The sequence below is a fragment of the Rhagoletis zephyria genome, unplaced genomic scaffold (assembly GCF_001687245.7).
Source record: "Rhagoletis zephyria isolate East Lansing unplaced genomic scaffold, Rhagoletis_zephyria_1.1 Rzeph_scaffold_01374, whole genome shotgun sequence".
NCBI classification, from domain to species: Eukaryota; Metazoa; Arthropoda; class Insecta; order Diptera; family Tephritidae; genus Rhagoletis; species Rhagoletis zephyria.
Window position 1 is genome coordinate 93,474 of NW_016158458.1, and position 17,261 is coordinate 110,734.

The 17,261-nt window shown below is 32.5% G+C and overlaps 2 protein-coding genes across 6 annotated transcripts in view; one reads left to right on the forward strand and one right to left on the reverse strand.

Annotated features, from left to right (window-relative positions):
- Positions 1-9,679, reverse strand: part of RhoU (ras homolog family member U) — a 97,500-nt gene extending 87,821 nt beyond the window's left edge. For both annotated transcript variants that reach the window (XM_017617250.1, XM_017617249.1), the window contains exon 1: positions 9,591-9,679. The gene's annotated coding sequence lies outside the window, so the exon portion shown is untranslated. The remainder of the gene's footprint in view (positions 1-9,590) is intronic.
- Positions 9,680-14,273: 4,594 nt separating this feature from the next.
- LOC108363781 (glyoxalase domain-containing protein 4) lies at positions 14,274-16,068 on the forward strand. 4 transcript variants are annotated; one of them, XM_017617254.1, is made up of 5 exons: positions 14,276-14,515; positions 14,579-14,753; positions 14,935-14,984; positions 15,055-15,161; positions 15,311-16,068. In XM_017617254.1, exons 2-5 carry the CDS (start codon positions 14,652-14,654, stop codon positions 15,922-15,924), a joined length of 873 nt encoding a protein of 290 aa, XP_017472743.1. In that variant the 5' UTR covers positions 14,276-14,515; positions 14,579-14,651; the 3' UTR covers positions 15,925-16,068. The 4 variants fall into 4 exon arrangements, with proteins under 4 accessions (XP_017472742.1, XP_017472743.1, XP_017472740.1 ...); XM_017617251.1 differs by having other exon boundaries at positions 14,276-14,458; positions 14,539-14,753; XM_017617255.1 differs by having other exon boundaries at positions 14,276-14,458.
- The last annotated feature ends 1,193 nt before the right edge of the window (positions 16,069-17,261 follow it).

The following is a 17,261-nucleotide window of genomic DNA, read 5'->3' on the forward strand; positions in this document are numbered from 1 at the left end:
ATTCCTAGCATATGTAAAAGAAAAACAGAAGAACAAATGGAATGATGAATCATGCAAATAGTTTCTTTGTAAAAATATGTGTGAATGTGTGTATCTACATACACTAGGGTGCATCACTCTCGGTACAAAAAAAATGGTACTGTTTTTCCATTGCAATTATACAATTTATTTTATGTATTTTATGACTTTCGCCATAATATTGCGGAAAAAATATTAAGATTTACGTGAGCTGTACCAATTTTAAAGTATCTCCAAAATTTTTCATTATTTTGATTCCGTTGCCAAACGGCTCAAAGATTTGTATGCAGACTTTCCAAGCCGAAACTCTTCTAGCATGTGAGGTGATTTAAAAAAAAAAAAATATTTTTAAAAACTAATTTTATTAAGATATATGAAACTTCGAATTTTGGAGACATTTTCAAATCGGTCCGCATAAATCTTAATATTTTTCCGAAATATAATATAATAAACTTAATAATTCCAGTGAAAACCCCGTGACTTTTTGGTGAGGCACCCTTATGTGCAGCTGATTGGGGTGCACCAGCACTGCAGAAAAGATAGACCTTTGTACTCATAGAAGTAAAGATAACAGCGCGGGTACAAAGTCCATTTCAAGTAAATATTTTATCATTGCAGGGGACTTTTTGAGACAACAGCGAAGCTTTCACAACTGCTTTCACAACGAAAAATGCTTACGTTCCGGAAAAAAATAAAAAAACAATTGGTTAATAATTAAAAGTAATATCTAACTAAATCACGGAATAAACAACCAATTAAAATCACATGTTTTCCGTAACAGCCATTTGAATGTCTATAGGTACTAAAAATGCAAATTTAATGCATGCAATGATGTACAGATACATATGTATATATATCAGTGCATTTCTACAAAGAAACCAACACAACACAAATATGCACTTGCGGTTAGATTAAATGCAACATGAGGTTGCATGCAAGTTGCAAACAATTTTGTAAATTGCAAGGCAGCTGCATTGCGTGCACTCGGCATATTGGCGGTCTGGGCTGGCGGCAGTCAAGCAGTCAAGCAGTCAGCGCCTGGTGTGGCGTTGCACTCGTTGACACTGTGCTCATTGCAGCATTGCGATGTTGAACCTGAAGGTGAGTGCGCGCGCTATGTCGCCAACAGAGCGAACAAGAAGTAAAAAAAAAGGAGAAACACTGTCAGAAAACGAAAAAAAATATGAAAGTTGCCGAGCGATAAAAATAAAACTGTCAACAAAGAAAAGCTGAAAACAAAATCGAAGATAGGGCAATAGAAAGATCAGAGAAAATATGTAAGGTCTAACTACCGCTTCTTTATAAAGTAGTTTATTATTTGAGTTTAATTTAACAATAATCGAAATTTTTTCTGAACTTTTCTTTCTGATGCAAAAATGAATCTAGATGCTCTGGGGATATTTTTGCACCAAAAAGAAAAATTTTAAAAAATGTCGCTTGCGTTATTTTGGTGGTAAGGGCTCGAGTTAGTAGCAGTAAAAGAGTTAGAGAAGATACCAATATTTAAATGAATTTTTTTTAGAAAATTTTTTCGCAAAGCAGAGAGCGAAAAGTTTAAAAAGCAAACGTCTCAAAGACGTAGGTTTTCAAAGCAGGGTTAATGTGGCCTTGACTGTGCAGCCGGTACTAACGCAAGCCAAAGAAATCAAGCAAAGCAGTGAAAGCTACATACATACATACATACATAGAAATGTATCTATTAGAAAAGATTTAAGAACAATAAAAAATTGATTACTACGAGCATAAAGGCGCCTACGCACAGTGCGGCCTTAGTGGGCAAAAATCGAAAAATTCGTTGTCTGCAATGTGAACGTGTATGGCATTTTTGTAAAGAAATTCAACTGAAATTTTCCTATTAAATAAATAACCAAGCCAAGAAGCCCCTAAAGTTAGCAAATTTAGTTCTAAGAATTTTAATCAGAGCATAACTATGCTCTTCACGAAAATAATTTCAAAAATATATTTTTTTAAATAAAATGTTTGAGAAGTAGAAAAGTATAAGAATAAAAATTCGGAATAGAATTAAACCTTAATAAAAAGAATTTATGAATTTCAAGAAATGGTTATTTTAAAGGAATGATAAAAGTAAAAATATTTTATCTTGTAATACTTTATTTAAAACTACGTTCTTCTAGCTTCCGAAAGAGAAAATAAAAAGCTGCTAATTTGCGCACTTTCTGAAATAATGCGTTCGGAGATTCAAACGTCCTCCCCCCAAGAAACACCCGGAACTGTATTTAAGTGGGATTTAGTTGTGTTTGTTAAGTGGGCAAAGGGTACCAAAAGAAAACAAGATTTTTTTTTTATATATTTTAAATACTCACACCCCTGCTGCAAAGGTTCGTTGAAATATTGGTAAAAAATCGTGATTCCCAATTTTTTATTGTAAATATAAAAGGTTTTATATTAATAAATGAAATTAATTTAAAATAAAGTATAAAAATTTCACATGGGCCAACCAGGAGAAAATTTAATATCAGCATTTTGTTCAAACTCCACAATGTTGTTGCTATGGTTACTGGTAACCATTGTAGAGTTATACGAGTTTAAACATGCAAATTTCTGCCCTTTTTCTTAGAGCTAACAGTTTTCATAAAATTCTCATCTCATGTGACGCTTATAATAGAGAAACACAAATTTCTGAGCTATTAGTACTTTTTCTGCACATTTTGGTGGAAACTATAAATTTTTTAGAAAAAATATCGTTTGGAAAAAATTAAAAAAAAAAAAATGTATTGCACTTTTTAAACAATGTACGATTTTTGATTTTCTGGCAAATGACTTATAATCTTTTAGAAAACAAACCGAATGCTCTCACTTAATTGCGATTATCTTTGGATATAGTTGGCCAATCTTAAATTTCTTTTAGTATTAGTAAAGGCTATCAAATTTGCTATCATCTGCGTCAACAACATTATACAACTTTATAAGCATTTTAGAAGCTATATACTGAGAAAAGAACAAAAACGCCAGTGAAAATGCTGAGAAATTTTACAGCCCTGGTAGAACAAATGCAACATTGTTTCGAGAAAACCAAACGCCAGTAGAAAACAATTTTCATTTGCATCCGTCCATAATTCTATTTTTGTCCACATTTTATATGGAAAGGGAAGCACTGTGCTGCATGTTGTTAGCATTTCAAAGCTACATACATATGTATGTACAAACATACAAATACTTAGGCCAAACAAGCTTGTGGGAGTATGCTTTTATGCTGCTACTTTCGCAAGATTATTAACTTTTCTATTTGAAACATTCAAGTGTGGTCTCTACTGCTACCCACATGAAAACTATTTTCGCTGCAGATCTCATTAGTGACTACATAAATATGTACATGTAATGTTGAAAGACAATAATATGTAATCAAAAGATTTAGCTGTCGAAATTATCAGTCATGACAACAACTTCAATGACCTATATTGGTTTATCTACATACGTATGTGTGTGTATGTATATGTTTACTCACAGATTTTTGTAAATGCTTATCGCTATAGTCACAAACAATCATACGAGTACCTACTTGCTGCTGCAAGCTTGAGACGCCTCTTTTGGGATCAAATATGTATGTACTTATGCTATGTAAATATGTATGTATATGAGTAAGTACATGTATGACTTTCAAATACTTTCAATTCGAAGCCATCCATCCATATGTTCCACCTTCATAAAAACATTTTTTTTTTATATTTACGATATCTGAATGGGTTTTGACAACATTAAACAAATTGTTTAATTGAGTAAGTGGGCAAAACTGGTTTTCCACTAGGAAGTAACTACACCTCTTCCCTCGAATTGACGGTTTCGTCTACAGCTTTTTAGCAGGGTCACTTACTTGGAGTTTACATTGAGGAAAGAGTGAGAAAAGCGTCAGTTTCCCTGTAGATATTTTATGAAGTTATTGTCTGTCGAATTCAGGACAGCTACATTTTTTTAGTCAGCTAGAGCACAGGGTTTTAGTGGTCCATTGCGTACCACTCCCATTGTGATGCTTAACACATTTGACACATTTGACATTTGACGGGTTTGACATTTCAGAAGAAGAAAGAGCCGTCGAAATCATTTCTACTTTGTTGAATATATTTTGCTGAATACAGAGCATGGGGAAATTAGAAACAAGTGAGAGCTTTATAGCTTTGTTTTCTTGAAATTCGGCTATCTTATAGAAATTTTTAAAGGCCAATTGTCAAATAAGGTAGTGTCAAAACTTTGTTCACCTGGTATAATTTCAGCATGATACTGAGGTACTTATTAGGCTGAAATATTAACGCTTTGAATGAGGTATTGGATTAGGTCTAAGGCTTATTTTAATATTAAAATCGGAAATACGATTTTCTTCGCTTTCTTCAACTGTCATACCACTTCGTCTAAGTTTTTTAAGTTATATTTTTTCTCTGTGTACTTTTAATATTTAGAAATGGACTCAATATTCCTGGTTACGCGGATGGTAAAGGTATACAAATTTATATTTTTTTGTGTCTATATACATTCATAAACACAAATAGACATACTTCTGTACATACATATGTATATGCATACCTCATATCAATAAGTACACAAATAAAAGCGAAACATCGTTGACGATCAGAACCACTTTCAAGAGCAATGGGCTGTTCGCATTAGGGTGGTAAAAAAAGGTAAAGTCGGAGTTTTAAGGCCTTTTTTTAAATCAATAAATATTTAGAACTTGCTCAAAGCGTTCAAAGTTATCCATGTACTTTTAGGAGATTTCCTATAATATCAAATTTTTTATTTAAATATTTTTTAATATTAACTTTTTTATAGGTCCACAAAACCCCAAAAAATGTAATGGGGGAACCCATAAAAAATCTTTAGTATTAAAAAATGGTCAAATAAACCATTGGGTAATATAATTAGAATTTCACGAATTCCGTACCATTCCCACGAAAAATTGTTCTTCCGCATATAAAATACGTGGACAACTTTGAGCCATTTGAACGCCCAATAACTATTTTTTGATTTCGAAATAAAAAACTGGTATATTTTTCCGATAAAGAAAAGTACTAAGGGGTTAGAGTATTAAATTCGGACATGCATTTTGTGCCACCCTGGTGTACATACATACATACATATTTTCCTTCTAAAAATGGTATCTTGTAATTAACATTATGCATGGTTGAACGTTAAACCATTCAATGCGTTAAAAATATCAAAATTAATACAATCGTTAAAATATATGGATATGTAAACACTTAAGTGCAAATGTGCATATACATACATAGATATGTGTATATAGAAACGTAAGCATGCATATATAAATGCACTTGTATATCAGCCTAGATATGCTGAGTAATGAATAATGTCCCTGTGGGACTTCTCTACAGAAACAATAAGCACCGAGCAACAATGTCTTTTAAGAATATGTATGTATATTAGGGTGGTCCAAAAATGCATGTAAAAAAAGTAAAGTCGGAATTTTTATGCTCTCACCCCCTAGGATTGTTCTATACCGAAAAAATATACCCCTATACTTTATTTTGAAATCAAAAAAATATTTAGAGGTCGCTTAAAGCGATATATTTTTTTCGGTATAGAACAATCCTAGGGAGTGAGAGCATACAAATTCCGTCTTTACTGTTTTTGGACCACCTTAATGTGCATACATACTTATTTTCGTGATGCTGTTTTTAAGAGAAATTTATTTTGCAAAATTTCATAATTCAAAGAATTGCATAGCCAAATCTTTTGACTTCTAAGGCTCTACACTGAGCATTTTTCAGCTGTGCTACAGGTTCTTACTAGGTTCACTTGGCGCCCATAAAGATAATACGCGGCTTTGAATGGAGGCCATTGTAATACATACCTTCTAGTCGCTTGTTACTCATAAATGTAGATAACGCAAGTTATTTAATATTAGTACATTTTTGCACAGAACATATAAAGGTTTTTGTGTTTATACATTTAATCTTTTTTGGCAATAAGACAACAAACAGTACATCAAAAACTTTAAGAGGTACATGTTAGTGAATAAAAGCTTGAAATCTTCGCTAAATTTCTTTCTTTAGTGTAATTTTGTCATAAAAAGTTTTTCCGTGCAACGCAAAGAAGTCATCGTTCCCAATTGAGTACAGAGAAGCGAGTCTGATCGGGCAGCCTACCGCACAGTCAATTGCATATGTACTTATGTATGTACGTATAAATATGTATTATTCCGAGTGTAACCTTTGACTTTTACAATTAATCGATTTAATTTAATTTGCGTAGATGTGTGAATATGTGTGAATGTAGCGGGTATTGTGAATATATTCTTAAGTAAAAATTTTCTTGTTTGCCATAAAATAATAGCAATGACACAGCAGCCCAAGTGATAAAAGGGGTATTGTATTCTTACGTAAAAATAACCGAAATATGTATCTATGCACATTAAGGTGGTCCTTAAAAATCAAATGAACATTTTTTTTCACTGTCACCTCTCAATCGGTAAAACCACGATCACAGATATCGCATATAATTTTTGGTCCCGACTGGAGTCAATTAAGATCTCTTCATAAGGTAATCTAAACTTTGACCCCTCTGCGCCACATCTTAACCGACTCCAATCGGGTCTAAAATTTATATGCGATATCTTCGACTATAAACAATATCATCAACTTAGGGGTTGAGGCTTAGGAAATCTGATGTAAAAATGTGTTTCCTACATTTAAGGACCATCCTAATGCACTTATTCGAATTAATCCCGATTAGCACAGCATGGCCATTTGATTGCATGCTTATTCTGTTGTGCCCTGAAGGCAAATATATTTTTTACTAAATCGTAAGTTAAAAAAAAAATGCAACTAATTTTTCTCTGCACAATTAATTGTTTAATTTTAGAATCGGCTTATTTTGCAAACGCCAAATATTTATAATAAATAATCTATTTTGAAACCACTTTGGCTTTAATTTGCTTTCCTATTTAGGAGATCATACGCTAAAACGCGATTATTTCGCACACATTTAATGGCTGGTAATATTAAAGCTTGTTAAATAAAGAAAAAAATTATGTCGAAGTCACCCGGTCATTTGCATTACTATTAATCAACATTTGTCAGATACGGAAAATATCAGTGGCAATGTCGGTATTTCTTTGTATGCATGTATGTGTGCATATATAGACCGGTAGTTGAGCGTAGGTGTCAATGACATAATTCCAGATTAACACAAGCTAATTAATTATATTTGCTTACGTTATGTACGTGTAGATACATACCTGTGGATATTTGACAAAACAACTTAAGTCTATATTTTACGGACAAAAAAAAATAGCATATATTGGCAAAGCTCTTTTTACCGTCAGAGCAATAAATTTTCTTTTTTGAAATTAAATTAATAAAAAGTAATAAGTAAACAGTCGGAAAAATATGAATCTATCTAGGATCAAAGCAACTGTCAAAAATTTCCGGCAGTAGAAAGGTTCGAATTGGGTAGGTTCAGAAGGCGCAGGAGTTGAGCGCAACCGTTGCTAAAAAAATCAGTGATCTTTATGCGTCTTCTGAACGGCTTGATACGTTAGCTGTCAAATTCAACTCTCAAAGATAGACACTAACATGTTGTCTCAAATGATTAGAAGAATATTACGATCATCTAACACGCAACTGTTCAGTTGATCAGAAGTACACAATAACGCGTTCAGAAGGTGCAATCGCAACAGTTACTGAGCTGTTGCGCCTTCTGAACGTGCCCATTGCCACAGCAGATATGTAAAACTTTCGTACCATAGAAAAATCTTTTTTTTCACCATAGAACTTTATTTAATCTTTTTCTTTTTTGTGAATTATTAAAAAGGATTTTTTTATGCTCATTACTTAACAAGGATGGATATTACTTTTTTTTGTAACTTTTCAACAAGTCAATTTAACTCGCAAAGTCGACTATCAAAGCTGATTATTCGAATTTAAGTCTGAAGTCAAGAATCGATTACGCGTGCTCCTTTTCCATCTATAGTTTCTTAGAAATTTCGAAACGTGAATAGATCGAAAAATTCCTTAAGATGTTGAAAGTAAGGGCCCAGTTCCAAAATAATGCTGATGTCGGTTGTTTGTTTTTTTTTTTTAAAGAGCCTGAGTCAATAAGTAAAATTCGCATACAAAAGTGCATACATACATATGTACATATGTACCTTTTAGTTGGTAGATTTGTACGTCATATGCGTTTACAAAACAATTTTCAATAGGAAAACAGGTAAATTTTAAATGCAACAGTTTCTACATATGTACTGTACGTATTATATACATATATATATATATATATATATGTATTGCGTGCATAATATTTGATCTAACGAGTATGAGGGTTGAAAAGTGAAGTTATCGGCATATATACATATGTATGTATATAAATATATTCTGAAGTTGGAATTGAAGCATAGGTAAATTCCTCTACATATGGACATATGTATGTATGTATGTACATACTCGTGCATACCGTGTAGTACGTAGATGAAGATATGAATGTATGTGCATACTATGTATTTGAATAGCTTAGGTAAGCCATATGGTATTAAGAGATACATATGTATGTATGGAGGGGGCATTTAAACAATTGGTACCATTTGGGACATACATACATATGTATATGTACAGGTAAAATTCGTCAATTTCTTATGTATGAATAAACTATGTATATCAAATAGAAAATCAACGAGACCTCCTCTCCTTGGTTCTCTTTTTAGTAAAAGCGCTAACAAAAGAGCGAAGGAAGAAGCATGGAATAAAGTAAATAAATATATGAACAAACAAAAAATGCATTATGTTCAAACATGCATGCATCATAGGTGCTCACCACATGGAACCAGAGGCCGCAAGCGAAACAATTTGAAGAAAACGAAGGCAATAAGAAAAAGGTGTGTAAATGCACGTAAACTAATTGAGAAAAAGAATAGATAAAAACCATTGTAGATCAGAAAAACTTTAATTTTAGTGTTCGAGTGCATTTACATACATACATAGATATCTATGGAGGTGTGAGTTATATGAAATGTCGATTGGCGCATGGGTTCTCGAGACTTCCTGTTCATAAACATATGTTTTATTCTTTGGAATGTATACGTATGTACTTACATAGTATGTATGTATGTATATAGTCGTAGAAATCTATATGTAGGGTTGTGCAGTATTTGTGCATGCGGCCATATTTCTCCCCCCAGTGTCGCTTTTTTACTTTTAAAACACCGTGGGAATTGGTTTACACAGCTTGGAATTTAAGCATGTTTATTCAAAAAAAAAAAACAGGTGCATAAAAGGCCAACGTTCGTCAAATTGTTTTCTGTTTCACCATAAACTACGTATACCGTACACTGAATGTTTTGCTTATTTAGTTAAAAAGGTCATAAAACTCGAATGTCCCTTATTTATAAACAAAAATACATAGAACTAAAAAGCTTTTCCAAAAAAAAAAAAAAAAAAAAAAAAAAAAAAAAAAATATAAGCAGATATAGCATTTTAAACCTGTGTTATTTTTAATAAATAAAAAAAATTAAATTAAACAAGCTTAAGTACCTACCACTAAAAATATTTACGTATGTAGATATTATTGTTAGATAATTGTATTTTATATATTTTTTAATAGGTATTTACCTTTTATAAACTTTTTTTTTTTAATCCACAGCAATAAAGCAAATATGTAGGCGATTGTGCAATTTTAAAGTTATTCGTTTTAATGCATTTTATCACTCCCCTCAGATAAATCTTCGCAATCATTACTCACTGAATTATTTTTTTTTTGCATCTTTGAATTTTCACTGGTTTTTAGATAGCGATACAACAACACCCAGTGTATAACAACTTTCTCAATTTGCCAAACAAGCACTTAAAAGTGCAGAGCAAGTGTATTTTTTTTTTCTTTTTTGTTGCACTCAATTATACATATTAACGCTTTGTTTCACTTTAAATATCATTTATTTCTTTCGCTTTATTTTTGATCTTGCAAAATAAGTATGTATGTATGTATATCGTCGATATTTATATCGTGTAAATTCGTATTTCGAAACCAAAATTCAAATTAGTAATCTATTAATTGACACAATTTATTTTTTTTTTATTCACAAATAAACTACACCCGACGAACAAAACGAAACTTGTACATTCCGCCGAAGCAAGTCAGTTTACCCTCTCGTCGCATTTCGAACTAAAACCAGATTTCTCATGTGGAGTGCAGCTAGATACATTTGTGGAGCGTATTGGTGGACGCTCGATCATTGGATTGTATGTGCTCTTCGTTGTTGAGATGGCAAAAAGAGACAGGTACAGACATGCTATCTTCGACATAAGTATGTATGTATGTGTATGTGTATAAATTTAGTTCGGTTTGTTTTGTATTTCATAATTTTTAATTAATTGAAAAGATCACAATGATGTTCGAACTAATGAAATAGGAAGTTTTTAAAGAAAGTTAAAGTTCGTAAAGAACTAATGTATTTTAGTTTACTCTTTTTTTTAGTAATTTAAATTAAATATTAAATATATCTTTCCTACTAAGCTTTGGAAAAAGTATGTAATATGAAAATTAGTTAGAAATCAATCTTCTAGTTCAAAGTTAATTGATTGCGTATGAAAGATCTGATAATTATCTAGTATCTTATAGTACATAGTTACATAATAAAAAAACAACCGTTTCAAACATTATAAAAAATTAATGCGACTTTTTAAGCGGTAAATTTCTGAATGAAAAATTAAAAATGCAGATCGATAGTACTTTTTACGCTGATTTCAAATATATCAAAGTTATTTAGCGCAATTAAAAACTAAAGAAGCTATAAGAGGTTAAAATAAAATGTTTCGATATTTTAAAATATTAATATTTTCTAAGCTACATAACCAATTAAAAGGGTAATGATGTCATTACAACTACAAATCCAAAATCATTTCTACAAGATCCTGAACAGCCCTTAGGATATCACCTCACACTTGCCCGCTTGCGTATATATTTTTTATTATCAATGAATTCTTAAAACTCAAAAGCAAAACATATTAAAATATGTATATATATCATATTCAGGGTAAGAACTTGCACTTTCTAAATAATATAAATTTCTTTAGCATTGATTATGCACTTTTTCCAAAAAAGGTTTTTTTATGAAAAAATTAAGAAATTTTTTCGTTTTATGATAGTTTTGGTTTAACGATATAAAAAACCATATACATTTTAAACATCAACTGAAAGACAAAATTTTTGTGTTTATTTTCGCATCATTACTTTTTTAATTGGTCGTGTAGTTCATAAGATATTAATTTTATAAAATAACGGAAAATTTAACTTTAACCTCTTATATCTTCTTTATTATTTACTTGTGCCAAATAGTTTTAGTATGGTTGAAATTAGTGCAAAAAGTACTATCGATCCGCATTTATGGTTTTGCAATAGCTAAACGGTTGGTTATCTTGATGTGTGCCTAGTTTTCCAGTGCGAATTTAAGAAAACTACATCTTAAAAGGTTCTCTTTTAACAAGTCATGCCTGCTAGACCACTGGAAAGTTCAAGAAAATAGTGAAGGAAACGATGATGACATCTTACATTAAAAGTTATCAAAAAATACTGAAGCACTCTAAGCCATTTTCCAAAGCGCGATGTTAAATTCCAATTGGAAAACTATTAAAATCTGAATTGGTGAAGCTTCCCTAAACACCAATGTTAAGACTATTCATAGAAAGCACTATTAAAAATCGTTATTATGTAAAACTCCACTTGTTTTTAATCGTTTCATTAACAAGAATTATTATCCTGATTAAATTATTCTTGAACCATGATTTATTATGTTTATTTTATAAACAAGTTAGCGGAAAATTAAATTCACTTTACACAGGAAAAGGAAGCAGAAACAGAAATGTCAGCTGAGAAAGCACAGTGCTGCCAGTACTTGCAAAAAAAAAAATACCCATCAATCATGTGGCTACATCGCGTAAGAAGTTCAAGAGTGATGCCATCTATATACAATTTTGTGTTGGAGGAATTTGTGAGAGCGGTGGATTTGAACTATCAGAGTGCAAATTTGCTAAAGCTATCTTCACAAATAAAGCGACCCGTGCAAATGGCAATCGATTTTCCAGTCGAAAGAAATCGACCCTCGTAAAGGGAGCTTAAGTCCACTTTTCAAAATTTTTTACAAGAGAGAAGATGAACTACTCAATTATTTTCCGAATCAAAGAACTCCATTCTTATACTCATTTCATTTCACCGACTAGAAAAGGTGGAAATAAATAAGTAATTCTGTCTTTTTGGAAACGATGCCTTTCTAATTTTCCACTCTTCCTGCGTTAAGATGTAAGTTTTCTTATAAAAATGGACTTATAAATTTTTTACTCTAGGTTATCGTTATATATGTATGTGATTTACGAACATAATCTGCCTGATCCTGAGTTTCGCCTGAAAAAAAAAATCACCCGAAAATTTGTCATCCGCTCATGGTAAAACCATGGAAACCAAAATTGAAAAGTGAACCGGTTCGGGGAAAATTAAACTCATGATAAGGCTGAATATATTAAAAATATACATGACGCTTGGAAAATAAATACGACCATATCACGTTCTAAAATATGTTATGTGGTGAATGTAGAGGAACGGTAGTACCTCAAAAATTTCGATGAACGCACTCGATTACTCTAGTGCAGAAAAAAGCGTTCTATAAGAGTTCTTCTTGCCCTATAATATTTGAGAGTTGATGCTAATCACATGTGGCTTTTCCCGAAAATTACAACCAAATATTGCTTCAAGTTGGAAGAAAAATATATCCACATTGTTATTTTTAAATCGTTGTAAAGTAGTTATTTTTTGATATTGAATTTTCGATAAAAAAAAATTAACAAATTTGGATTTTTATTTTTTCGGTTAAATTAGTTCGCCGTTTTCTGATTTTTATTCAGCCTTATCATGAGTTTCATTTTCTCCGACCCGGTTCATTTTTCACTTTTGGTTCCATGGTTTTACTATGGGCGGATGACAAATTTTCGGGTGATTTTTTTTTCAGGCGAAACTCAGGATAAGACAGATTTTCTTTATCAAGATAAACGTTATGTTGCATTTAATTTTTCCTGTATTTTTGACCTTACGAATGATTAAAAATTTTTATCATTCAACAAATTTATTCTTAAAACAGCGTTTATAATATTGTGGGAAAACTTAAAATAAAAGTTATAGTAAAAAAGTGATCGAAAAAGTATCAAGTAATTTTTAAGCAAAATATACAATCGATTTAAATTTTTTTCAAATTTGGGAGTACCGTTAATTTCTTCTTGACACAGTTGCTGACACAATGATCGGAACTAAACCAAATAAATATAGGACCACCCTTGAGTTACCACCTTTCCGATTATCGAAAACGGTTCCCGTGGTGCAAAGTTATCCTGTAACATGTATAAAAAAAGAAGATATTTCGATGAATTGGGAACCTTCCTCTTTTTTTTGAAGTGGGTTAGAAACCAAAAAAACAAGCTATTACTCTTTATCGAAAACAAAAATCATTAAGTAATGGGAAATTCACGAAAAGAAAGACCAAAGATTTCAATGGCATGCTTCCTTTCTCCGCCGAATACAGGGCTCCTCAGGTGATCTTCTTCAAAATAGGGGAAAAAATCGTTGATTTTGCCTTTAAATTCCAAAAGTATTTAAAATACACCGTATAAGTAGTACTATTTCGCTCGGTCCAAAAATAACGCTCATTGGTCTCACTGTAATCAAAATAGACATCACTGGGGCGGCAGCCCCAGGTTTACCACACAGAAAGGGAATCCTAGTTACTTCATCCTTTTCCAAGGTTACATAACTGGGGCGGTAGCCTCAGTTAGGTCACACATAAAGGAGAATTCTACGTAGTAAGGGTTATAATCCCTAAGCGTGGTCGAAGGCCGCCTACGCAGAAAGAAATTCTACGCAAAAATACTGTGGACGCATGTAAAAATTGCGATTTTCGGCCATTTTTCTAAGGGGTCCGTAGGGAACCATAGGGGGCCTAGGTGGTCGGGGGTTGCATTTTTGTCAATGGCGGTTCATGCCCCCTCCAAAAAGGTTGGTTTGAGGTGCCACGCCCACTCCCCCTTCGCCCACCTCACCTTTAACGAACGGAATGGAAAGTTTCGCCAGGATCATAACCGGTATGGAGCCTGCTCCTATTGTCAAATATAACAAATTTTTTTATGTATACACATTTTGAACAATATGTGCTATGCTATTATTCTGTTCACAGCTGTTTATTCATTGAAAAGTACCCTCCATTAAATTTAAAAAAGCAGCGGTGTGGCAACGCTCTTTGTTTGACTTATCAGCTGATACGCCGGATTGTAAATAGATAAGTTCAAAAAATTAATAAAATCAAAGTGACTGTATAGAATTCTTAACAGAACTGATTTAGAACGTTGCCCTGGTGAAGTGCATATTTGTTTTCACGCGAAGCGATTATTCATTCACTTGCTAAACTGGTTTTTAATTGAACTTGCCGCAATCAAGTTAACAAGTGTGTACATACTTCGCTGGTTTTTCTTTTATACGTTGACACGTACATAATAAATAAGTAAATATATATTTTATCCAAAGTGCTGCTGAGGCGCAGTTTATTGTCGGCATTTCACTTTAGGCGTCACATTTTAACCGAAGAATATCAAACGCGCATCTTAACTATTAGTCGGACATATTCTCGTGAAACCAATATGGCAAATGTTGAGATTCCAGGTCGTGCACTGCATTATGTGCTGAAAATTGGAAATCGTGGCAAAAATGCCTTCTTCTTCCGGGATATACTTGGCATGAAGGTATGTATATGTGTGTGTATTTAAAGTTAACTTTCAGTCACACATACCTAAGCTTTAGAAGGCGTGCTCCAATACACCCTTGATACACCCTTGATCAAGAAACTGTCATGTAAACTTTTTCAACTCCATTAGTCTGCATTTTATTTTTGCAATAATTTAACGTTTTTCTTTGCCTTTAAAGGTGCTTCGCCACGAAGAGTTCAAGGAAGGCTGTGAGGCTCAATGCAATGGGTAACGTATTCTAGTTACTTATGCCTTTAACTTTCACTTGTGTAATAATACAAATATTTGCTTTATTTAGACCTTATGATAACCGTTGGAGCAAGACCATGATTGGATATGGCCCTGAATCAACACATTTCGTAATTGAACTTACCTACAACTATGGTGTAAAAAGCTACGAATTAGGTAAATATACCTGGTTATATATATGTAATATAATAGAAATATATTTATGTAAGACATTTAGTACATTTGTTAAATCTGTAAAAGCTTGTGAAATTACTTCGTAATATCTATGAATGCTTATACATATATTTTGTTTGTAATTTATGTAGGTAACGACTTCGGTGGCATTACTATCAAATCGAAAGAAGTACTTGAGCGTGCCAGGTCGGAAAACTACCCAGTTTCCGAGGAGGAGGGTCAGCATGTACTCACTTCACCCGATGGTTACAAATTCTTTATAATTGAAGAGCCACAACCACAAGATGCCGATCCTGTGCTGAATGTCACATTGCATTCTAGTGATTTGGCTAGATCAAAACATTACTGGAATGAATTATTGAAAATGAATATCGTTGACGAGAGCTCCGACATAATTACACTCTCATATGGCCAAAATCAAGCAGCTTTGCGTTTGAAGCAACTCACTGAACCTCTTAATCGCGCAAAAGCTTATGGACGTATTGCGTTTGCAGTGCCATTAAATGTGCAACCAACTATTGATGCGATTATTAAGGAAGCGAACGGCACCATTTTGACGCCATTAATTACACTAGACACTCCGGGCAAAGCGACAGTGCGTGTCATAATCTTAGCTGATCCAGATGGTCATGAAATATGCTTTGTGGATGAGGAAGGATTCTCTGAGCTGTCGCAAGTTGAGGAGAAGGGAGACCAAAATCTCACTAAGTATATACAAAAAGATCCCTTTCAAGACAAGGAATAAATGCGTTAGTTTACATGCATACATTTTCTTTTGAGTTAAATGTACGTATGTATTTATCCTTATCTATTTATATGAATGGCATCACATGCAATGATATTAATTTTAAAAATAATATAGCACTATACATATAGTATTTTCACTAAATCTGCATTCTTTAATTGTATTTCTGATGTGTTAATGGTATTAACTGTTCAGGTACACATACATATACTAAATATACAAAATATGTTTATATATTTATGTATATCAATTGAGCCATTGCCACGGATTCGTTTTGATGAAGCGTATGTTCCTGTCGTTACCTTAATATAGACCATATCGTAAGTTTCGTTTCATGAAACCTTATAAAAATTATAGTTGCGAATGTTTTAAAATTAGTTCTTATAAATAATTTATTGATGTACTAGTTGTTTTTAAAGTCTGCCAAATCATTAGCGAGTAACTTGCCGAAAAAAATGAGTTAGGGCCTTTCTATATATATTACGGTAGCGATATACATACATACATACATTGTATTTAATAATGACAATGTATTTCTCAGTAAGTATAGCCTCTATCTCAGGCATGCATATGTATGTACCTATGTATGTACATATGTTGTTGTTGTATGATACATATGAACATATCTACTAGCTCTGCGAGGAAATATGTACATAACCCTAGGTGAATGACTGTAAAATCGCGTTTGCTTCTTAAACTACATATATGTATGTATGTATGTATGTCATATGTATATAAATGTATTTATGTAAAAATTGTTTGCATGAAAAATAATTTCTAGAATCCATTGCAACCCACATTTGTACATTTGCTAGTTCATTTGCTTTTATTAATTGTGTTTTAGTAGTTTCGACGTCAGTGCTCGTGCACAAGATAAATAAATAAATGCTACTAAGTGATTATTTTCAAATTAATATTTTGATTAACGGCAAACACAAACACAGGATACAATTAGGCAAAAATAAAAGGAAATAGAAAGCTTAGTCAATAACTTCAGTGTGCATTCTGGCAATTTCTAAGTTCACTACTGATTTTTTTTTTTGCTATAGAAACGTGCTAAATTCCCAAAAAGCTCTAGCAAAGCTCTACAAGAAGCATTTCCTTGTAACTTTTATTCTTGCATATAACGAAAGCTTCTGAAAGGAAATGGAATGGAAAGTGTCTACACTACAAAATTACGACTATAAAATATCCTGCGCATTAATAACCATCAGTATTAAAGCTAGTAGTCTAGACAAGTAGTCGAATAAGAAAGAAAATCCATCTTTAGACATTTACGATAAATCTAAGGTAGCTGTTTGTTTTTCAAATCAAATCGCTATTTGCATACACACTGT

Coding starts and splice junctions, on each gene's coding strand:
- LOC108363781 (XM_017617251.1), top strand. Junction 14,754..14,934: donor GGGATATACTTGGCATGAAG/GTATGTATATGT, acceptor TTGCCTTTAAAG/GTGCTTCGCCACGAAGAGTT. Junction 14,985..15,054: donor TGTGAGGCTCAATGCAATGG/GTAACGTATTCT, acceptor TGCTTTATTTAG/ACCTTATGATAACCGTTGGA.